This window comes from Callospermophilus lateralis, chromosome 2 (genome assembly GCF_048772815.1).
Source record: "Callospermophilus lateralis isolate mCalLat2 chromosome 2, mCalLat2.hap1, whole genome shotgun sequence".
NCBI classification, from domain to species: Eukaryota; Metazoa; Chordata; class Mammalia; order Rodentia; family Sciuridae; genus Callospermophilus; species Callospermophilus lateralis.
Window position 1 is genome coordinate 117,482,563 of NC_135306.1, and position 24,685 is coordinate 117,507,247.

The 24,685-nt window shown below is 36.4% G+C and overlaps 1 protein-coding gene across 2 annotated transcripts in view; it reads right to left on the reverse strand.

Moving 5' to 3' along the window:
• Positions 1-16,793, reverse strand: part of Zc3h12c (zinc finger CCCH-type containing 12C) — a 66,458-nt gene extending 49,665 nt beyond the window's left edge. Inside the window, exon 1 of one of the 2 annotated variants that reach the window (XM_076846440.2) lies at positions 16,699-16,793. In XM_076846440.2, coding sequence (XP_076702555.2) covers positions 16,699-16,722 — 24 coding nt within the window. In that variant the 5' untranslated portion in view covers positions 16,723-16,793. Of the gene's footprint in view, positions 1-16,485; positions 16,560-16,698 lie in introns of those variants that run through there. The other variant, XM_076846441.2, reaches the window with a different exon arrangement.
• Positions 16,794-24,685: the final 7,892 nt, after the last annotated feature.

Below are 24,685 nucleotides of genomic sequence, written 5' to 3' on the forward strand. Positions count from 1 at the left end.
GGCATGGGAGAGAATGTAAATAATAAACAGATATTGAGTGACTGCAACTTTGAATAACAGAAAGCTTTACTGATAAAGTGATACTTGTGCAAATACCTAATGAAGTGAAAGGAAACATGTAATAGGGTTATGATCTAAATGTTGGTACCCTTGCAAAATTCTTATGTCAAAACCTAACACCCAATGGGATAGTATTAAGAGTTGGTGCCTTTGGGAAGTGATTAAATCATGAGGCCTCAACCCTCAATGAATGGGATTAATGTCCTTATAAAGGAGGCTAAAATGAGTTTTCCTGCCCCTCATGTACAAAAAATTTTTTCTACATGATTTAAAGAAAAAAATTAGGAATTTGGATTACAATAAAATGATCTATTAAGATGGAGTACATAATTTTTTTTCTTACTGTGAATTACATTAATAGAAACATGATGACATTTTAGTGAAATATCAGCATAAATATATATTTTAGTGAGAATTTTTGTATCAATAATCTTAAAACTCAAATCATTTTCTGTAACTTATTTGCTTTGCTACAATACACTATTATTTTGCTGACTTAAAAGGTACACAATATTTCATCCAAAACTATTTCTCAATGGTCACTGCCAAAGAGAGCTAAACTAATTTAGTCTTCTTATTCCTCTATAGGCATCACTATTTCTTAAGACATGATTTACTGATATTTTCAGAACTTTCCCAAAATACTTAATTTTATAGTACAATTTATTCCAACATGGATTCCAAAGGAAAGAGATGAGCAAGAGGGTGATTTTATAATTTATGGATATAAGAACCAATACCATACCACGTCCTCTCCCCTAAACTAACCAAGTGGAGAAGTTAATTAACTTCTGTCTCAGTTTCCTTAACACTACTGGCAGCACAGGTTTATTATGAGGATAAAATTAGTTAATAAATATATAATTTAGAAATGTACCCATCACATAGGAAATGCAAAAGTGTATATTTAAAAATATTTAGATTATAAGTAAAACTGTAGTTCAAAAAAGAAAACTCAATTTACACTATTTTATTTGATACAATTCTGAAAGTTCTCTCCTTTTTAATATAGAAGAAAGAATATTTTTTTTTTTTAGTATTTGTTTCTTTTTTTTTTATTATTTTTTCATCTTCCATACATTTGATTTAAATGAGTCATGCATTTCCATTTTTACCCCAAATACAGATTGCAGAATCATATCAGTTACACATTCACAATGCTTACATAATACCATATTAGTGACTGTTGTATTCTGCTGACTTTCCTATCCCCTACTATCCCCCCTCCCCTCCCCTCTCATCTTCCCTCTCTATCTCATCTGTTGTTGTTCCATTCTCTCCCTTCCCCCCCTTTCCCCTCACAACCTTGTATATGTGATTTCGTATAGAAATGAGGGTGTCCTTCCGTTTCCATGCACTTTCCCTTCTCTCTCCCTTTCCCTCCTATCACTCGTCTCAGTTTAATGTTAATATTTTCCTCATGCTCTTTTCCTCTGTTCAGTTCTTAGTTGCTCTCCTTAAATCAAAGAAGACATTTGGCATTTGTTTTTTAAGGATTGACTAGCTTCACTTAGTATAATCTGCTCTAATGCCATCCACTTCCCTGAAAATTCAATGATTTTGTCATTTTTTATTGCTGCATAATACTCCATTGTGTATAGATGCCACATTTTTTTTATCCATTCATCTATTGAAGGGCATCTGGGTTGGTTCCACAGTCTGGCTATTGTGAATTGTGCTGCTATGAACATGGATGTGGCAGTATCCCTATAGCATGCTCTTTTAAGGTCCTCAGGGAATAGTCCGAGGAGGGCGATAGCTGGGTCAAATGGTGGTTCCATTCCCAGCTTTCCCAGGAATCTCCATACTGCTTTCCATATTGGCTGCACCCTTTTGCAGTCCCACCAGCAATGTACAAGTGTACCCTTTTCCCCACATCCTCTAGAAGAAAGAATATTGTGCAGGCAGAAGCTGTAATTGTGTCCACTAACTTTTCTTATCACACATTTAATAGAAACAAGAAATCAAGTGACTTGGGAACTCAAATACCCTACTCTATTCCTTTGTTCATGATTATTTACCATATGAATTTACAAAATAAATAATGTAGAACAATGTTTATTAAAGGGAAGGGGACATAATATCTAGTTCAGAAAACCGAAACGTATCTACTGGAAAATAAGTGCCATAAAATATATTGGCTTATGAAATAATTAGAAAATGTTACCAACTGGTTAAAAATGTGAATATAAAAATTGTTGACCATAGTGATTTAGAAAAAAATATAGTAATTTAATGGTGGACAGGAGTGAAGGGAAGAGACAAAAATGTAAGTATAATAAGAGAATATAATAAACACCTGAAAGAAAATAAAGAGCTTCTTTTGTAGAAAAAATATTACAACTTTGATTTTGGTTTAACAATACAGATAGTGTGTATTATTTTAAAATACATGGCTGTAGACAGAGCAGCCATCTTTCTCTACCTCTCCCATAATATAATTTCATTAATCTTTTAATTTCTAGTCACAGAATTTTCCTAAATAAAACTCTTAATTTATATACTCTTCAAAGTTAGCTTCCTGCAAAGATCTATAAATTAACAATTAAAAAGTTAAAGCTACTCTGATATAAAGGGGGAGACTCAAAGTGGGATAGGGAGGGAGAGCATGGGAGGATGATTATTTCTAGATAGGGAAGAGGGGTGGGAGGAAAAGGGAGGGGGAAGGGGAATAGTAAGGATAGGGGAATGTGATGGTCATCATTATACAAAATATATGTAAGAAGATTTGAAGTTGGTATCAACATACCTTATATACAAACAGAGATATGAAAAATTGTGGTATATGTGTGTATTAAGAATTGTAATGTATACAAAGGAACTAGTTTTATAAGCAAAAACTTGAATAAACATTAAAAATATTATACTGAATAAAAAAAGTTAAAGCTATAACAATTTTCCCCTAAAATAATTGTCACTTGACAAAATTACTTGTGTTAAAAAATGATTCCTATATTGAGTTTATCTTATTGATGGTAATATAACTTAAATACAGAGCATTTTATAGATATTAGCTAGTTAATCAGATTTTATTTCAAAATCCTATCCAGTTTAAATGTAATACTTGGAAGAAAGGCAGGAAAATGGCAGTTATAGAATGATCATGTGGTCAAACCAAGTGAGCGGTTAAATGAAAACTAATTCATTTATTCACTCAAGAAACATTTATTTGAATGGTAACCATGAGAAAGGATTACTGCTAAGTGAAGGAGAGAGATTACAAATATGAATACAGTTGCTATGCTTAAGGAGCACATAATTAGGAAAACCAGATAAATGAAAATCTGCATAATACAGGGTATGCCAAAATTAGTATTCTTTATAGAGATATGTCATAGAGTACAAGAGACAAAGACATAGCCTCAGATGTAGGAAGGTTCTGCAAGGCGATATATGCACAAATGACAGTGATGACACATTCCTATATGCACTATATGGTGATGTGTCTTTTGAAGGGGAAGAGAAGAATAGGGAAAGGCAATAATAAAAGAATTGTTGCCTACAGAGGAGCACTGACCAAAGATCCAGAGGTCTTAGAGATGATAAAACATATAAAACACTGATTAATATAGCTAGAGAAGTGGCTAGAAAGTCAGGATGTGGCTGGTTCATAGTAAGTCTTGAATACTATACTGAGGAATTTCAACTTTGGTAATGGGAACTACTAAGTTTTTTAAAAGGGCAATGGTATATTGCTACCCATGTTTCAGAAAGGTAATGGGGAACTACTATAGGTTTCTGAGATGTGCTTTTTAAAATGTTTTAGGATAATAACTCCAATTGCATTACTTTTTATTAGTTTTGGGGTGGCAAAAGGTGACCAATAGCTAAATTTATGCAGAGAAAAAATGAGATTCTTTCTAAGATAGAGTCAATGAGTCTAGTTAGGATTTGATACCAAAGAAAAAGGGGAGTCATTTAAAAAAAAAAACACCTGATGGCATCAAATGAGACAAACATTACAAATATATTACATAATGACAGGGAAGAGGTCTTGAGTAAAGGCTATAATGGACATTGAGGGAGTTATTTCTTTTTTTTTTAATTTGTTTTAATTAGTTACACATGACAGAACAATGATCTTGATATTGAGGGAGTTATTTCTATGAAGTGAAAAGAGGTGGAATGAATGGGAAATTATTCTTTACCATGTTTTTGTGCTACAGACACCTTTGACAGACTCTTTTCAAAGTAATGCTTTTAAATATGTAAAACAAAAACACAGGGTTGCATTTCAAAGGAAGCCAATTATACTGAAGTATAGCCATTAAAATATTAAAAACTGAAACAGTGAAATATATGCCTTTTTATTAACACATTAAAATAAAAAGGTGAAGCAGAAGATCTAAAAAACTATCACGATTTAGAAATAGTTAAAAATGCAAATGAGGGGCTAGGGTTGTGGCTCAGCTGTAGAGCACTTGCCTAGCATACATGAGGCACTGGGTTCCATTGCCGGCACCACATAAAAATAAACAAATAAAATAAGGGTATTGTGTCCATCTACAAATAAATTTTTTTAAAAAAATGCAAATGATACTTCAGGGTATTTACTTCAACTGGAATATGATTTCTGCTATTAATATTGGGCTTGTTGCTTACATTTATAATTGAGAGAAATGCTAAATTTCAATTAGAGGATATGAAAATAAAGATGTAAATTTTTCCCATCAGGCATCACAGAACCAATGGAACACAGGTTGAAAATGCCTGGTAAAGATATAAGTTTTTGCTGAAAAAGAGATGATGGCATATGTTAGGCAAGAAAAGATTAAGATACAGAAAGATATTTTGGGTGGTGGTAGAAAGCAATAGAAGAGTTTCAAAAGAAGTCTTTTCTCCCCTTTTTTGGGTATAAAAACTTTAAAATAATAGTTTCAGTGCAGCAGGAGATGAAAGATATGTGTGTGCACATATGTGTATAAAAAAGAATAATAGACCATAACTTTAAAAAGAAAGGAAAACAGTAAAGTAGGGAAAACAACAGACCTGGTTCTATCAGGAAACCAATGACTTTCTTTTATCCTATAATTCTCTGGTAAAACTAACCAGCCTTCAACCCTCAACTCTGTACTCTTTCCTAATCTCCATAAGATTCAGTAGGCCAAGATGGAATGGGAGTAAAGAGAGGAAAGGAAAAAGGCCTCTGGCAGGGAACTACCAGTCATGGGAGCAGAAGGTTAATTTTTGCTGCTGTTCCACCTCCTTTTCTAAGCCTGTTTACTCTTTCCCAGCACTGCAGATTCCTAGAGGCTTCACATTGCCATTTGGCAGTTTACTTCCATTCTTGTTACTCCTTCCAACATCTTTCCCACCAAAAATCCAAACTCCAAAAGAAAGATCAGTGAGAGTGTTAAGACACTTAAATGGTTAAAATAATTAAACATTTAAATGTGAAGAATTCTTGAGATAAGGAATATTCTGTGGATATTATAAGGATACTTTGATAAAATGGTTGCGGAAATTGTTAAATATAAAATTTTAGTATCTACTAGTCTCAACCTCCTTCTTTATCCTTGCACCTTACTTCCCGTGTGTGTGTGTGTGTGTGTGTGTGTGTGTGTGTGTATGAGTGTATGCACGCACATGTGTGCAGGAGTTAAGAGGCTGGGAGTTAGAACCAATTTACCCCACTTCTCATTCTTGGAAGAAAATTTTAAATCATTGGGTTTGGTAAACAAAAAACTAACAGGGAAGTAAACATTTGGCAATTAAATGTATCAATGTTCAAAACAAGAATTTCTAAAAATAAGTGACCATTTTATTTGACCTTCTAATTCTGAATGTCTTTCTAAGAGGTAACACAAAAAGTTGAATAAGAGACTATTGCACATTGAGAAGTATGAGAATTCTATATACTATAGGTTTACAAATGAAAATCATTTCAAGATTATGACATATGTATATCTATGTTGAACTGCCTTGCTTACACTAGGTGCATACTATCAAGTAAGTACTCAATCTATTAAAATGCACATAAAAGTTAAGCACTCATTTGCTATCAAAGTAGGAAATAAACATTTATGATCTACCTGTTATTTTGAAGACTCTGTAGGCCCAAGACTCAGCACCCAGTAGCACACTTGCCAAATTAACATTCTGGTTTCTGGCTGTCACTCAGGAGTTCCAAAGTGCTTTCTCCACCTGCCACATCTTCATTCAGGTGCTTTCACAGCATGTGTGGGTCTAGAAGCTAAGTTGCAGCTGCCAACCTGGTACATGCTTCACAGCCAGCCAGGCCAGCAGAAAAATATCCTACCTCAACCAAATTCACAAAATCAATTTTCTGAAGTTTTTTTTTCCCTTATAAGGTGATTCCTTATTGTTTTAAAAAAAATCACACTTGAAAAAATATACCATCTATCCTCTGGGGCTAGTCTCAGCATAGAAAATCTTTCTGATTTATGAGATCAGGATTTAACTTCAAACATTAGCTGCCTCTTGCTCCTTGCTGATGTTCTTATTCAAAAGGGAGGTTTTAAAGACCCTAGGACCAGTCTGAGGCTCTCTCATTAATATATCAGAAGACCTCCAAGAATACTAAAAAGTACATAACTTAATGGGGAAATAAAAGGGTAGTGTGTGATGCATTAGGAGTTTGCTATTTGTGTTACTTATAGGAGTCACTAGAATCACTACCAATCTCCATTCTCAAGATGTGAAGCTGGTTCTAAATGCTGAATTCTGATTCTTTTGGTCAGTTTATTTTTCCCATACATAATCAGGACAGGAAAGAGAAGTTAATTTGTACTTCCAAAGCTAACCATCTTGGAGTAAGGGTGGGAGTTTTAAAAAAATACTCACTGATACACTGTTAAACTAATAAAGAGAGCATAGTTGTCATCATGGAAAAGTTACAGGTACCTTCTCAACTTCTAATGCCCAGAAAACCTCTAGAAGGGAGTGCAACAGGGCCAGAAGTGTGTAGATTAGTAGGGAAACTCCATTTAAGGACTCAAATGCTTTAAATACAAGCTAGGAAATCAGTTCATTTTGAAAGTTATACCATTCTGTCCTTACACAAAGAGAACAAAAGCCCTGACAATCCAAAGCATAAGATTTATTTTTCTTATTCACAGGCCTTCAGTGATGATGATGGTATTAAACTCTAAGGTACATAAATATTTAAACAACAGCAACAAAAAAAAAATGACTCTTACTCAAGTACTGACTTAATAATTTACCATGAAATACTTGATTTCAAAGCTGACATACAGATATTTGCACTAGACCAATTTTTTCAAAGCCTTGAGAAAAATTTAAACCTTGAGAGTAGGGCATGATACATAAAAAATAAGTTACAAGCAGACAGATAACTCACATAAAATTCCAATTAACTCTATTGTTATAAAAAATAAAATTTTAGACTATTTAGAAATGGATCATAATAAAATGTTCACCTATGTGATGTGGCCAAACTGATAATCCATGATGTAAATTTTTTAATAGATATAAAAAGGAATTAAACGTTTAAATCAGAAAGGTTAATATGAGCAAATAATTCAAATAAAGCTGAACAAAGGAATAAAATTAAAGGCAGAAATAAATAAATTAGGAAGCAAAAATAAGTAAAACTGGTTAATAAGGATTAGAGGTACAGCTCAGTGGCAGAATGCATTCTTAGTATGCAAAGGCCCTGGGTTCAACACTCAGAATCAAAAACAAGTGATTTGGTGAATAAAATGAAGAGCTGGTTCTAAATGCTGAATGAATGAACAAATGAATGAGTGAATAACTTCAGAAAAGTATAGCCAAGAGGTCAGAGAACACTACAAATATATAATATAAATTTAATATTCAATGAAATGGGTCAAATGTCAACATTTCTGCATAAAACATTATGTTAATAAATTAAGAATCCATAATCAAAGTTGACTTAAGCAGTTGCAAGTACGAATAACCATGGAAGAATAAAAACTTTTTAAGATTTCTATATGACATTCCATTTCTGTCAAAGTATGTTATATCAATAGGTTCTATGAATGTGTTCTAGCAAAACCTCAAAGCATCAAGCCTCTCTTCTGTTTCTTAGATTATTCTAAGGCACCAAAGATGGAAGGCATCCCAACTAGTTTGTGAGGCTAGCATAACTCTGAATAAAACCCCACAGGTAACACCCAAACTTATCAAATATACATATACTCTTACTTATATAAAAAAGTCCTAAATTTAACAAAAGTAAATTATATGGTATATTGAAAGTTTTAAAATATACATTAAGAGATTTTTCTAACATTAAACAACTTTGTTAACCAACTCATTACATGCAATGGTTAAATGCTTTTATTGGATTGATGTGAAAGATGTTATATCAAGAGTGTCTAGATTTTTGGTTTACACAGCTGAGAAGGAGACAGTATTTCCTAAGAAAGGAACAGATTTGGGATAAAAGTTTTGTTGATAGTTTTAGTTTCAGATACCAATAGAGTTCTCTACAAAGCAGCAGTGTACAAGACAGAAGTCAAGACTGAAGAGATAATGTGGTAATTATCAGTTCACAGATGATATTTTAAAATATAATATTGGATGGACTTGTTTTAGAAGAGTACAGAAAAAAGTATAGGAGCACACTTTTAATAATCTAAGGACAGGAAGGCAAGGCACCATCTAGATTAGTAGCTACCATATTTTACTGTAGTATATATTTGCTATATCTAATCATTTTTTTGGCAAGCTAAATTAGGATTTCAGCACAAAAAATATTTAATAAAAATCTCATGGTATCACAATGTGATTTGACAGTTTCTTAAAATTTTTGTTTCGGTTTCACTGCATTTTGGAGGCTTGTAAATTATTAGAAGCTTTTTTTGAGGGAAGGGCAGTAGTTTTCAAACAGCTTTCTGCAAAGATGCATAAGGAAATTGATAAGGGGGGACACAGGAACTCTCACTTTAAGACTTTAGTTGAATGAAGAGCTTTTTTTTTCCCCAGAGGATATAAACTGTTGTCACTGACTTTTAACCAAATTTTATAGATATGACATAACAAGTGGACAACTGTGAAAACAATAAGTCTCAAATTTTAAAATACTGAGACAAGGATAGAATAATTAAATGGAATGAAACTAGTAAATTTTCAGCCTTACTGGAGTTATAATAGTTGACTATTTGGCTCAATTAAAAATGAAGAGATAATAACTAAATATTAGAAATGTATAGTTGCAGATATTTCTTAAAAGATCCTTTGGGAGCTAGGGTATAGGTCAGTGGTTGAATGCTTACCTACCCATATGAAGCCCTGGTTCAATCTCAAGAATCACCACCACCACCAAAATAAAAACAAAAAGACCTTAAGGCTTTAATAATTTAAGGTAATCCCCATTACATGCAAAGCTATTTTTAAGTTTCTTACATTTAACTATTATAGATATTGTTGGAACATATATATATAAGCAAAGGACACCTGAACTAGAAAATAGTCACAAGCATTTCGAAAAGTAGAAGTCCCATTAAAGTCAGAAGGCAGTCCTAAATGCTTCTAATTAATCAGTACTAGTCTCTGATTTAAGCCAATGCAGTAAGACAAGAAAAAAGTATAAAATAAAAATATTGAAAAAAACCACATATTAATGGGTCATTAAGTATCTCGAAAATAAAGAGACACAATTGAAACAGAGTTGGAACTACGTCTTAATAATTTATCTAATAGTATATTAAAAAGAATTCTGTAAGGTAACCAAATGGTTATATAAAATAAATAACTTTTTAAAAATCAACCACTAGCAGGTATAAAATACAGTTGAATATCCCTTATCCAAAATGCTTGGGACCAGTAATGTTTCAGATTTTGAATGTTGTTGAATTTTGGAATATTTGTATACACATAATGAGATAACTTGAGGATGGGACCCAAGATTAAACATAAAATGAATTTATGTTTCATATTTAGTTTACATACATGATAAGTGAAAATCACAATAAGGATGGCTAAGGAATTAGATACTTCAATATACATTATTAATCAATACCCACAATCAATCATTGTAGTACCATGATGATAAGAATTACTATAACCATTTTATAGGCAAAGAAACTGAGGCTTAGGGAAATTAATGAGAATTTTCGCAAGATCACATACATAACCAGTAAGTGTCCTAACAGGCACGCAAATTCAATTTCTCTGACTCCAGCACTATACTCATGATGGTATATCAAATTAACAAAAAAGACTGTGGAGAAATAGTGATGAGAACTAAGAAGTGAACACTCATGTACTGCTGATAGATTACTAATTAACTTTCCTAGAGGGCAATTTTCATGATCACATCTTGGAATGTGTTAAAAATATACTTAGGTAGACATTGATTTCTATACACAGACATTTATCACACTGTTTATTACAACTAAAAAATACTGGTTATGATCAATGATTTCTTATATTGTTTGTGCATAGTTGTTCATAGTAGGCCTTAATAATTTTATTTCTGTGATACAGCTGCAACATATCTCTTTTTTCATCTCTAATTTTATTTGGGTCTTCTTTCTCTTTTTTTCTTGGTTTGCTCACAACCTAAATATAAAACAATATAAACTTGATCAAATTATAATACTTAAGATATGCTGAATGTCATTCAGCCAGTAAAAACAATCTCTTAAAAGAATACTGAATGACATAGGAAAATTCTTATGAAAAGCAAGTAATAAAACTATAATACATACACTTTTCTGGGGTTGGGGGATACCTGGGATTAAACTCAGGGGGTTGGGGGGGATACCTGGGATTAAACACCTGACCACTGAACCACATCCCCAGTCCTCTTTTGTATTTTATTTAGAGACTAGGTCTCACTGAGTTGCTTAGCACTCGGTGAGTTTGCTGAGGCTTGGCTTTGACCTCATGATCCTCCTGTCTTAGCCTCCCTAGCCACTGGGATTACAGGCATGCACCATCATGCCCAGCAATGCATACACTTTCACAAGGATGTTTTTACAATGAAATTTTTAAAAATGAAAACAAGAACACCAATATTTTAAGTTACATCTAAGCAAGAAATATAGATTATTTCACTATCATTTTGTACTTTTCCTGTATTTTATAAATGTGATAAAATGCGCCAAAATAATAAATTCTAAATCTAATTTAAAAAGATAAAATGAAGTAGTCAAAATGGTAAAAATGGATTTTAGAAAACACCTCCTCATTAAAACTATTTTTCCTATGCATGATAGTGCTAATTTAACACAATTATGCCCATGATTTTTATTACTTAAGCCACTTTTCTATCTTAGCAAAAATAGAAATAATGTATTTTATCTAAAACAGATCATTTATTGCACATAGATCTGCACTAGTCATTTTAAATAAAAGCAAAATTTCAGAAGTATTTAATTCACTAACTCAATGGGGCCAAAGAACAAGAAAACAAACATTAAAAAAGCATAAGTCAACAATGAGGAGACAGCCTCAATTATATGGGAAAACTTCCCTGTAGATGTACAAAATAATAAAACTAAATTGTAAAGTAAAAGCCTAGATTTCAAACAGACTAAATCTCAGAATAAGGATAAAATAAGCCCACCAATTTTGAATGGGAAATGAGTACAGATGACTAAGAACAAAGAACAAAAACTAATTTTAGCTTTATCCTAAAAGACAAAGTAATAGATTTGAAAGCCCTCTGAAAAACCTAAAATATAAGCTGACATTTTAGTAACAATAAAAGTAAACTTGATTTTATAGAAGTTTCATTATTGGCAATTCCAAGCACTTAGAACATAACTGAGAGCCAGAGAATAAGTAGAAAAACAAAACAAATAAATAAAATCTCTGTCCAATCAAATGAATGGATACTGCTAATTCATTTCATAATACTGAATTGTTCTTTGTGCTAAGTACTTTTACTTTCATTATCTTGAATTATGAGAAAACAACTCTGCAAAATTAATGTGTTTCATAGGCGAGTAATCAAAGAGATATTAAGAGTCTTGCCTAGAGTTATAGGTAGAATATGGCAGGGCCAGAATTCAACTGAGTATCTACCTTAGGTCACAGCCTTAACCTGCTCTCTCCATACAGTGTGAACATTCACTTCTCAATCTAGACTATTTGAACTTCCTATAATCACTGCCTAGAAGTTTTATTTCAGATATATTATTAGCTTCTTGTCATCCAGTTTCACAATCCACAGCAGATATCATCTGCAAATTAGAGGAAGGGAATGACAATGTCAGCAAGGAACAGCTAATATCAAGGAGAGAACAAAAATCATTGCTATGAATCAATATCAATAATTGATTCCTGCTACCTCATCACCTAAAATAAACAGCATAGAAGTATTGTTATTTAATTTAGGGTAAATTAGAAATCTAAATAATTTAGGTCAAGTTATTTAGCATCTCTAGTTCCATCACCTGCAAGGCAGGAAAATAAAAAACCGCAGCATACACTTTATATAGTTGTTATCAAACTATATTACGTAATGTAAGTTCTAAATTGTGCCTAGCATAGAGTTAAGGAACAATAAATATTAGCTATTGTTACCTTTCAAAATATTTTATATCACAGGCTATATATTATTTGAAAACAGGAAAATACAATGTGAACTAATTATTCTTCCTTTTAAAACAGAGAAAAATGTTTTCCTCTTAAAAACAGGTATTTTGGAAAATTCATGTTTATAGTATTCTTACCTTGCTAAAGGAGGTAATCGAAGTTAATTATATTCTTAAAAGGCAAATGTGTATTCCTCCTCAAGCAATCACATAGTATATTCTAAGTTAATTTTTAAATGCCTGACTATCAGTTGTGTATTTGCTCTGTAACGATCATCGTAACCATCTCTTATCCATCTATTATTGTTGTTGTTGTTCATCGTAACCATCACTAATAGATCATTGGTTAATCCTCAGGACAAGTCTATACACTGGGTAATATTTTTTTTTTATAGATGAAGAGCAGAGACACAAAAAGCAGAAATGAGGAAGAAACAGCTCTTATCTAATCTGCAAGTATTATGAAGAAATATATAGTATTTCGAAAATGGGGAATTAAGCAATTACTTCTGAATTGCTTAATTTGAAAAACAAATGCTTGTCATTTGTTTTTACTTTAAAGTTCATGTACAAATTCTGCAAACTATATAAATATGAATGCAAATAATTGGAACAATCTTGACTAAAATATTTACATGACTTATTTCTGGGTGAGGAGATTTCACATGAACTTAAGTTTGCTCCATACTTTACTTTTCTTAATTAACACATCAGTACTTTAAAATATAGTACCACACGCCAGTAGCCAGTACTTTACAATATAAGTACAAAAGTAAGCATTACAATTAGAGATTAATGCTTATCTAACACATTGTCAAAGATTTTAAAAGTCAGTACTTAATGAGTGTAAACATGGGATGAAATCAACACTCTAACTCTTTGCTAATGGGTATATACACATCAATACAACTTTTGGTTAAAAAGCCATCAAAAACTTTAAGGCTTATTCTCTTTGATCATACTTCTTGGAATCCATCCGTAAAATATACTAAAGAAAAAAATTTTTACTGAGATGTTCAAATCATTATAATACTAAAATATTGGGGGAAAAGCACACATGTCTAACTGCAATAGAATGATTAGATAAAAATAATCCATTGTTAGGAAGGAAATGTTTGAAATATTTCGAATGTCATAAGAAAATCCTTAGTTTGTTATATAGGAATGGGAAGGTGGAATTCAAAATGCTATCAACAATAAAATTCCAAGTATATAGGAAAATGTTATATCTTTTTAGAAACAAACTCCCATGTAAGATCATTCTATTCTATTATTTAAACCTTACAATAAAAGATTAATCTATTAACATTTATTGTTATAGAGACCTTAATTTTTGTTTTAAGGAGAATAAAGTTGGGACTCTCTGCTAGTAATAACTGTGGACAAATGCTGCAGGCCCATAAGGTATGTTAACATTTAAAGGTTTTTTTTTTTTTTTTTTTTTTTTAAAGAACATTTGGTAGATTTAAGATCAAATGCAGAAACCAGAATCTCAACATTTGAGGTGTAAATGTGGAATAGTGATTTAATATATTTATATTATTTGCTGACCATCTTACAAACTATATCCCAAGACTCGCCTTCTTAATCACCCACTACTCCAATGTGCCACAAGCTTCAGATGCAGGTCCATCCACTATCTGCTTTCCTGCTACAGCTCCTTGACTCAATTACTTACTTGGAAATGGCTCCCACCCAGGTATATGCACATGAATCCTACCTTGTAATTTATCCCTTTAGATGTCAGGGGTCTTACTCAGCAACTATACTGATATTAAATTATTTGCCAAGGGAACAAGATGAGCAGTAACTGGCAGATTAGTTTACAATAATATATTCCAACTCTAAAAAGACAAAACTTTTCTTGTTTTTTAAAAAACTGCTATGTAATCAGAATCAAAGAATTTTTCTAGTTTATATATGAAAACCACTAAGCAGATATAAAATGATAACACCTTTACATATATTATATTAATTAAAAAATAAATGTAGAAACCATTGTGGGCTGCTAGAATCAAGGCAAAGTAAAAAATGAGAAAAAAATGTTTTAAAGATACAATTTCTATTAATCACTTGGGGTCCAATTTGGCAGATGCAACCCATCAAAACATAGATCCAGAGAAGCCTGAAATATAGAATATTTTATTATTCTGGTAATTAAAACAAAAAATTTAGTAAAAGGAAGTGACTAATAAAACTCCCATCAGCATACAAGCATTCCAAGTGTCTGTTTTCTATCCATTAATATTTTCCATTATACTACTTTCCATCAGACTTTGATTGTTAAATGGGGTGCGTGTGTGTAAAATAATTGTCTTCCTTGTTGTTTTAAGTTTACTTTGGGCTATGGGAGTAGAGCAGTGGTAGAGTGCCTAGAATGCGGGAGGTCCTGGGTTCAATACCCAGAAAAAAAAAATTTCACTTTATTTCGCTTATAATGTTTAAGTACATTTACAATGACGAGCTGCTAGAAGAACTGCAACTTACTTTGAAAGTAAAACCATTCTTTAAATAAAGATATTCAAACATTTTGAATTATGGATTCATAGTCAACTATGATATTTTTATGGTACCTGCAAGGAGACTAAGTTAGGTAACTTAATATAAGCAGGCCACATTAGAAAAAAGGTGTATAGAGGGGCAAATCTAAAATAGTCATCTTCCTGAGCTTGTCACAGTAAAATTTATTTTACAAATATTTAGTCAGCTATGTATATATTCAAACATCAGAGAACACAAAAAAATTCAAGAATATGGTACTAAAACTAAATGAATTTTGGCCTATGTTAGAGATGAAATAAATGGAACTCAAACCCTCTGTACTGACTTTCTATGGTTTTTGGAAAGTCCAAAAAATGTATTTGAGGCATATTTCCTATTTTCTGTTTACATTAACATTAGAAAATGAAAAACTCAGTGAGGAAATAAGAACTGAACAACCTTCCCAAATTTCTGAATATACAGTACTCAGGCCCAAGGATATCTGCATCTATTCTAAGGTGGTTAAAAAAACAAAACAAAAAAAACACTGAATCAATAAGCGCCTGGTGGGCCTGGAGATAGTCCAACTGTCTTGCAACCAATGGGAAAACTTTCCCTAAATCGAGATTAGTGTTTCATCTCTTTACCACAAAACACAATGCAGGATTGTTAACCGGTACCCAAAAGGCAAGAGGCGCAGTTAAGAGAACTCAGTACTTGGAAGCTACCTCTGTTTTTCAGGACTTTAAGCGGTAAAGGATGAAACAGTTTAAGGAAGAAAAGCGGGATTCATTTCTCCAAGTTATATCTATAGCACCTCTTTGTAAGGAGTTAAACATGAGAAGTAGCCGAGCTAAAAGGAACGCCTGGTGTGAGAGGGAACTGGGCTGGAGCCTGAGCAGAGAGGGAGAAGGAGGGACGCGGGAGGGGTGAGGGGTCTTCATCAGGACCGGCCGAGTGGGGTGGTAGGATGGAGCGATAGATAATAAAAGCGAACGGCTGGGGCCGGATCCGAGATGTCGGCTGATGCCTCACCCCAAGAGCGCGCGAGGGTCCGAGCCGCAGCGGCAGAGCTTTGGGTCCGTTTCCACCGCGGACGCCGGAGCCCGCCTCCATGTTCGGCCGCCGTGCCCCCGGCCGGGAGAGAGCGGACCAGTGCCCTAGGCCGCGGGGCTGGACACCGGCCTCACCTCGCCCGAAATCCCGGCGGGACCGGAGCCGCCCGCGGAGGATGCGCTGGGCTTTCCGCTCCGTGACACCTGAGTGGCGGGAGCTCGGCGACTCGACTTCGGGCAGTGCGACCCGCCTGGGCCTGGAGATCAACCGGCTCGGCCGCTCGGGTCCCAGCCCGGCGTCCAGACGCGGCCTCCCGGCCCCCTGGCCTCCCCACGTCCATTCCTTCAGCGTCCCTCTCGCCGCCGTCGGCACCCCAACCCCCTTCCCGAGGACAAACCTGGGGGCCGCTACCCGGCATGGCCAATCCCGCGAGGAAGCGGCGAGCGGGCGGCGGGGCCCGCGGCCACAGCGGCCAGCTCGGCCCTCCCCGCGCCGAGCCGCGCCCGTCCGCTCGCCCTCTCAGCGGGCCGCGGCCCCGGAGCCCCCCTCTCCCGGCTGGCACAGCTCACACCCCACAGTCGCGCGCGCCGGGATCTGTTGCTCAACCTACTTGCAGTCTCTTCTCAGCAGCCATCACATGCTCTGGGAGCCGGGGCAGCCCCGGGGCCCTGCGGCAGGCGGCCGCCTTTCGCCTCAGCCCTGGGCCGCCGCGGCAGCCGCTAGGGCGCAGGGCAAGCGGGAGGCTCCCCCATGCCGCCCGCCCGCCCGCCCGCCCGGCCAGCCGGCCGCAAGCCGGGGCCCCGGCTCGGGCGCGCCCCCGGCCCTCGGCTCGGCCCGCCGCCCGCGCCGCTGCTCCGCCGGCGAGAGAGAACTCGCCTCGGCCGCCTGCCGCCTCGCTCCTCGCCCGCCCGCCGGCAGCCGCCGCCGCGCGCCGCTTCCTCCTCCCCTTCTCTCTTTTCCTTCTCCTTCGCCGCCTCTGGAGCCGAGGTTGGCAAACCAGCACCTGCTGCTGGAGATCGCCGAGAACTGAAACAGGAAACCCCGAGCCAGGGGGAAAACCCGGGAGGCGTGGAGAAGGGTGAGGGGAGTTGCTGGGACCTGTCGGGCTCTACCCGGCTGCTGGGGCTGCCCGAGGTTCCCGCGCCTCCTACCCTCTCACCCATTCCCTTTCCCGGCCCAACCCAGGGGTCCCGACCTCCCCTCGCCGCTCCCGCAGAGCTGTCCCGAGGGTGCGCCTGGGGTGGTCAACACCTTCTCCGCCCAGCAACACGGATCATGCCCTGGGCATCAAGGGAATCAACGAACTCCCTTCTTAGGGCATGTTTCCCGTGGTTGTTTATTTATTATCTATATTCTGCACCGAGGGGGGAAAAACCACACCCTGCATAAACAAGACCATTAAGGAAATTTAAGCAAATGAGGCTATTGGGATTTCACCCTAGGGAAGGACTTCTTTCAACAAGGAAATTGGACTTGTTGGAAATGGCAATCATGTCAAAATCAAGGTTAAACCCAGAATAAATTCAGATCTCTTTCAGGAGATTGAGAAGAAACAGCCTTCTGTACTGAGGTGGGCACCTAAGTTGCAAGTGTGAACAACTCTGAGAGCCCAGAGCCTTCCTATTCTATGAACCCAACAATCTAGGTCAACATTTCAGAAATGTTCAAATAATCTTATTCACCTGCCTGTGGAATAGTTACCAAGATCATCATTTCTAGCTCTGGGCAGGATGCTTCTGCCTCTGGAGAGAAGGGAGGATCCTCGTGGACTGTGTGGCTACCATGTGCCACTTGGTCCATAGTTTGCTTTATATCTCATTTAATTGTCACCACAGCCAGGTGAGCTGGATATTATAATCCAGTTTATTGTAATAAAATAAAAAATCGACACTGGAGTGTTTATCTGAGATTACACCACTTTTGATCACATTTTTCATCTTTAGAATCATTTCTTGCCTCTGCATTGTTTTCAACAGGGCTTAATAGATGGCTTAAGCCTGAATTTTGGCTACTTAATGGTAGTGGTATCCATGATATTTATGGGGACCCAAACTTTATAGTTTCCTGTTTAATATTCTTTACAGAAAAAAATGACTTTATATGGCTCAGTGGAACAGCACGAATGCCTCCATCTCTTTGATTAGCATGTATTGCTCTTTTGTTATTGATGCGAGCCCAGGTAGAGCATCCTTCTGACTGATGCCCATAAGCATACTGGTTCTACCTGTAAGATGAAAGGAAAGTGTCGAATGGAGCCCATTTTCCACTTTAGTAGGCCAATCTTGAGGCTTATTTAATAAAATTGTAGACAGGAGGCTGACTTTTGTGGTTTACATTCTTTCGTAGCACCTTGAGGACCCTGGGAAAACTAGCAACCTGCTCTCTGCTGCAGGGTCAGATTTTATTGCCAGAAAGGGTAGGATGTTCTAGGAAAACAGCCTCTGTTCACTGGGCCAAACTCTCAGAAGTTTCTGGAGCAGGATTAGAGAGTAGCAGGGATTTAGGCTGGATTTGACAGTAAGTGACAACCTATGGCATGATTTTAGTAATGGCAGATAGTTTCCCCATTCCACAAAATACCACCCACACAGTACCCTCTATCCTACAATTCAGTCCAACTGAGTTCCATTCAATATTGATTAAGCATGGTTAAAGATCAGGGCACTCTGCTTAGGTCCTTTGGAGGTAAGAAAGATGAATAATAGTAGTCAATAACTAACATTTAACAAATACTTACCAAGTTTTAGATACTCTAAGTACTTTGCATGTGTGTGATCTTATTTCAAAACTCCTAGAGGGGAAAACTCATTCTTATTTCCATTTTGCAGATGAGAAAACTGAGACCATGATTACACTCAATAAATGATCAATAGCATAAGAACTAAAATTCAGGCATTCTGACTCCAGAATCAAGACCCATTATGTGAATAAGATACTGTAACTTTCCTTAGTTACCTTGTTATTTAGTTGGGAAGATAGAAAGCACATGGAAGTTAAAAGAAAACTAAGAAAATATAATAATTTATAAAAGTCTCAAATATGTGTCATGCTTAATAAATCTATAAGGTAACAGAAAACAGAAGAATCACATCAGGTTGGTATAGGTAAAAAAATGAAGAAAATGAATCTGGGCTTTGAAAATGAGGATTTGGTCTGGATTGTGATATATGAATAGGATTTTGATAAGTGGGAGGATAAAGAAGGTCAGATCTGTGGAACTGACAGCATAAACAAGGAATGCCAGGGAAATATGGGGAACAGGAATAAGAAAAAGGTACAGAGGAAAAGTAGGACAAAATTACAGAGATTTGCAAAATGAAAGAGGGAAACACATACACACTAAGAAAGAGATTATGTATCCTATATATCGTTGGGAATCTGTGTTGGGTTTTGTCAAGAGATGATGTGGAGACTATCCTATTCTAGGAAGACCAACACTTTAATAGTTGTTGGTTATTGGATGGTTTGGAAAGGGGTGGGAAACAAATTTGAAAGCTCATATGGCAGAACTGACCTAAAATTATGGTATAGATAGTGAGAGAAGAAAGGAAGAGACAGGTAAGTGATCTACTGTGATTTAACAATCACAGAGGCTTTGTGAATGATTGAATGCCCTTAGGAAAAGGGAGAAGTCCAAAATGACTTAATGGTTGTGAATGTGAAACTTGAAGTATTACTGACAGGGAAAAAAGGTGGGAGGGCAAGGTAGAGGAACTACTCTTTTTGTATTTAGATCACTTGGCCTAAGACAGAAACTTGAGATAATATTGAGATGTGCACATGAAAATGTTACAGTATTATGTAGGAAAAGCAGATAGTTCGGTAAATGATGCCCTTATCTGCTATTGAGAGAGTAAGTATGAAACTTTAAAATGGTCTCTTTTATAACAAAACCAGGTATGACTGTTCATCTTTGTAAACCAGAGTTGAAAAAAATTCTGATACAAATAAAATGTTTCTATGACTCTTGAGTTAAATGAACATTAAGGAATTCCTCTTATATTATCTTTTTCTTTTTTTGCCAGTTAATATTTATCTATAAGGAAAAGGGAATATATAGAAAAGAGTTTTCATGAGTTCTGACAATATTAAGATGATGGAAGGAAAGTTAGAAATTATTTCATGTGATCCCACTTTTCATTTTGCAAAAGGCAAAATTGAGAATAAAATGATAGTAAAGCTTCACAATAGGTATTAGACAAATATGGCACTTTTGCTAGTACCAATTCTGGATAAAAAAAATTGTATTTTAGTTTTATAATCAAGTAGGGATCTTAAATTGCAACTTGGAATTGCCTATGATTAAAGGAATCAAATAGCCATGACTCCATCGAAGGCAAAATCTTGGGACAGCCTCACTAGTTAAAAGCACATACATTGGAAAGAACAGATACGGGGGAGAATGGTTGCAATAAAACACTTCTGCTTTTTAAAATGTAGCTCCCCAGTAGACTACCACACATCTGGTTTCACACTTGAGCCATAAAAGACAATAGATGATTGTCCCATCCCACTGTGGCTGCTTTAGTCTGGGGCTTCCAGTTTCCCAGCCAACTTATCTAAGACCCTAGGTGCTTCAAATGGCTCATTATCTCAGGTTCAAAACTGTTATACAGCCCAAGAAAATGCTTCTAGTTCAATTCAGAGTTTTCCAGGTGGTGTCCTTGGGAATTTTCTCATTGGAAATGTGTCAATGTAGTATAGCTACAATTGGGGCTGCAGAAGAGTTATTTCTCCTACTCTCAAGCCTCATGCTTTTACCATTTCTACCAAAACTTACCTTAGTTGAAACAATACCAGCAGTCCTCTCGATGTACCATCTCCAGCTCTTCAGTCAGCAGCTGATTTCCTCTAGTCAAAGAAGTGCTTCACACACATAGCCAGGTGAATATTATGATGTTCCATGCAGTGTCTTCTAGAGAAGTTCTGGTTAATTCCCACAATCAGTGACATGTCTAGCTTCTTTTATCATCATTATTCAACAAAAGCCTTAGCACATGCTGTGTAGAGGAAAGACACAGAGAGATGAAACACATACTTTACCCATGAACTTCAATGACTGGCTAGAGCTGCTGAGTTCTAAGGGAAAGGAAACTAGAGGACATGAGATATGTTCTGTTGACCAATCTCAGGGCTTCTTTCTTTTCATGGTTAACCACAAGATTCCATACTAGCATCATGACTCTTTTTTCCCCCAGAAATTATGGGAGGACACCAGATAGGTCACCAGAGAGCCAGAATAGCAAGGTTAGTGTCATACAGTCATGTGCTGGATTTTCTACCTGAGCCTGATAGGATAGCTGCCCAACTTCACCACATTTGGTAAACAGACGAATTTTGAGAACAATGAACTCCTAATAATAGAAGAAAAAATGCATATGAGATAGCACTTTGCTACTGAGGACCAGTATACTGTGCTGCTATTTGTGTTAAAGAAAATCTCTGCTTACATAATCATATAATTTTCTAATGAACACTTAAAAAACTGGTAACACTGGTTGTCCATGGGCAGGAGAACTGGTAATTGGAAAGAAAGATTATATGAGAGATTCACATTTTACTCTATACTCTCTCCTAGTTTTTGAATTTAAAATTTGGTGTTTTGGCTTCATTAGTCAAAAACACTTTTAAAAGACTATGTTTATTGATGACATGTGTTTTGTCCATGCCTTTCTGATAGCTTCTATAAATAACCAGCTGTTACTTTTTTTGGTGACTGGAAGAGGAAGTTAAGGGAATCCTGTGAGTTGTACTGTAGAGTCCGGGGCTTCCCAAGCAAGGGAAAGATTCCCATGACCATGTAGAAGGGGAGATCCCATAATTGCTCAAGGATTCCCAGCCAGCATTAATAAAATTAGTCACTGTCTTTACAACTTAGTTGTCAAAAGCTCTAAACTCAGATTCTATGAAGAGTTTTGATGGGAACTGCTTTAACCAAGGGGAATGTTCAGGGATGTTCTCAAGGACAGATTCAGGAAGGAAATTCACATGAGCTGGAGGTACTACATGGGTAAGCTGTAAGAATGGGGCAGATGGAGCTTGCATGCTTTCTCATAATACTCATCCCCTAATATTGTATGCATGTATGAATATGTAACAAAATCCCACCATTATGTAAAACTGTAATGCACCAGTAAAAAGTATGGAAAAATACTCATCACCTAGACTTATATTTGCTTATGTGTTTGTTTTCCCACAATTTAATATCTATGAATGCAAGATCTATCTTGCTCCCTGTGCTGTCTTCAGGTCTTCTGTGCCTGGTGGGTAGAAGGAACTCAGGTTGCCTTTGGACAAAGGGAGCACCCAATGACTCTCCAGTCTCTGATTGCTTGTTTAGGCATAATTCTGTTAAAAAGTAGTAAAGATAGGGCCAGGATTCAGGACTCCAGTCTCTGAAAAAGTGAGCAAGGTAAACTTTAAATCTCAAAGGAACTGGGAAATTAGAAAAGTACTCAAGAGCTGGGGATGTAGCTCAGTGGTAGAGCACTTGCCTGGCACTTGCAAGGCCCTGGCTTCTAGCCCTAGCACAGCAAAAGAAAAAGAAAAATACTCCAGGCATGGGGGAACAAGTCAAGGAGTCAAGTACTAAACTAGTAGAAAATGGAATGGGCTTGGTTTTAAAAAGAAAGAAAAGGGAGCTGGGGTTGTGGCTCAGTGGTAGAGTGCTTGCCTAGCATGGGTGGGGGTCTGGGTTTAATTCTCAGCACCGCATATAGATAAAAATAAAAGTTCATTGACAACTAATATATATATGAAAGAAAAAAGGAAAAACAAGGGTTCATGGAGGAGGATTTTACCAACTTTAAATGAAAAAATAAAACAACCTTATGAACAAAGAAACAACAAATGGTGCAATAATAAAAGAGCAAAGTGAGTCCTATAAGAAGAAAGGCTGCAACTTACAGGAAGAGCAGGATTATCAGCAGAGCAGGCTTGCTGCTGAGTCACTGCACTGCTAGAGACTTGGGTAGTTGGGATGGACTCAGACACCTTGATGTAGGGTCAAGATGGGCTTCAGAGTCTAGGAGGGGGGAAGACAAATAAATTTTGTGACTGAGGTCAAATGGCTATTGGGCAAACAACCAATCTAGATAATTTCAAGTACTGACTTTCAACCATAGAGTGGAAGTCAATGGGAAATTTATACTATCGGCTGTTTTTGTTTGAACACTGAATATTTGGAAGATATTCAAAGACTATCCAGAAGATAGAAATGAGAATTCCAGCCAGGGAGGAGATGTTAAGAATATTTTCATGAATCCCTAAGCAAGTGCCAAAGGCCTAGATGGGATATGAATTTTCTGTGCACCTTGGAGATTCAAATATCAATGATGTTTATTGAGCACTACTAAGTGCCAGGCACTGTTTGGATGTACCACTCCTTCCTTAGGCAGACTTGTAGAATACCTAAGCTGAAGGCAGTTGCTGCTTTCTTCTATTCTGCCAACTCTTCATCTTCTACTACTCTATTCTCTTCTCATCCCTCAGCCACACACATCTTCTTGATCTTGCTGTTCCTCTCTCAGAACATTCTTTCCACACTATCTACAAGGCTCTCTTCCTAATGTCCTTCATATTTCTGCCCAAATGTCGCTTTATTGGGGAAGCTAACACCCCATCTAGATTATTAGTCATATCTCTCTGGATATACATTTTGGTCACTATCCATTTCCCTTAAATCTGTTTTTCTTTTCATTTTTTAGCATTTTTTATTACATATATACTTATATATATATGCTCCTAGAAATATATATATATATATATATATATATATATATATATATATATATACCTATATATATAGAAATATGTATGTGTGTGTGTATTTACAAGGAGGCCAGGAGGATGCTTTTGGCTTTAATGTTCACTCAACACAGAATAAAAACTATAGGCTTATAATATTACCATGATTTTGAGGGTCGGGGAATGGGATCAGGATCAGAATATAAAAATTGTAGATTATGTCCTATTAATAAAGAAATGGCTTTATAGAGGTAGCAATATGTGAATGGAAATTTGTTTACTTGAAGGTGAAAATGAAATAAAATTTATTTGAACAAGGTAAAAAGAAAACACACATGTCCTCACTATTGGGATACAGCACAGGAAACAGACAGGTGTAGATACATAGATGAAGCTTTCTTCAGAGGTTCCCAGTGAGCACAACAAGGAGACAAAGGAATGTGAGAAGTCTGTAGTTCCCCAGGTGTCTGCCCATCATAACCAGCCAGATGTGGATTTTCTAGTCAAGTCTTAACTTACACCAGGGACCTTGGTTTCCTTTGGCTTCTGTGATGTCACTTCTTTCCTGGTCCCCTCCTTACTTCTCCTGACCAGTCTCTTTGGGGTTTTTCTTCTGTTCACTTGTACAAATAATTTCCCTTAGGCTCATTGTCTTTTGGCTCTACACAGATGCTTGGAGTTTCTCCTTTGGCATTAACTACTACCTATATTCTGGTTGATAATTGCCAAATCTGTCTCTGCAGTCCATAGTGCCTGACAATAAATGGGCACACAATAAAAACATCATTCATCTGTTCAAAATGAATAAACTGATTTTATTAGGTACCTACTCTGTGTCAACTATTGCTGTA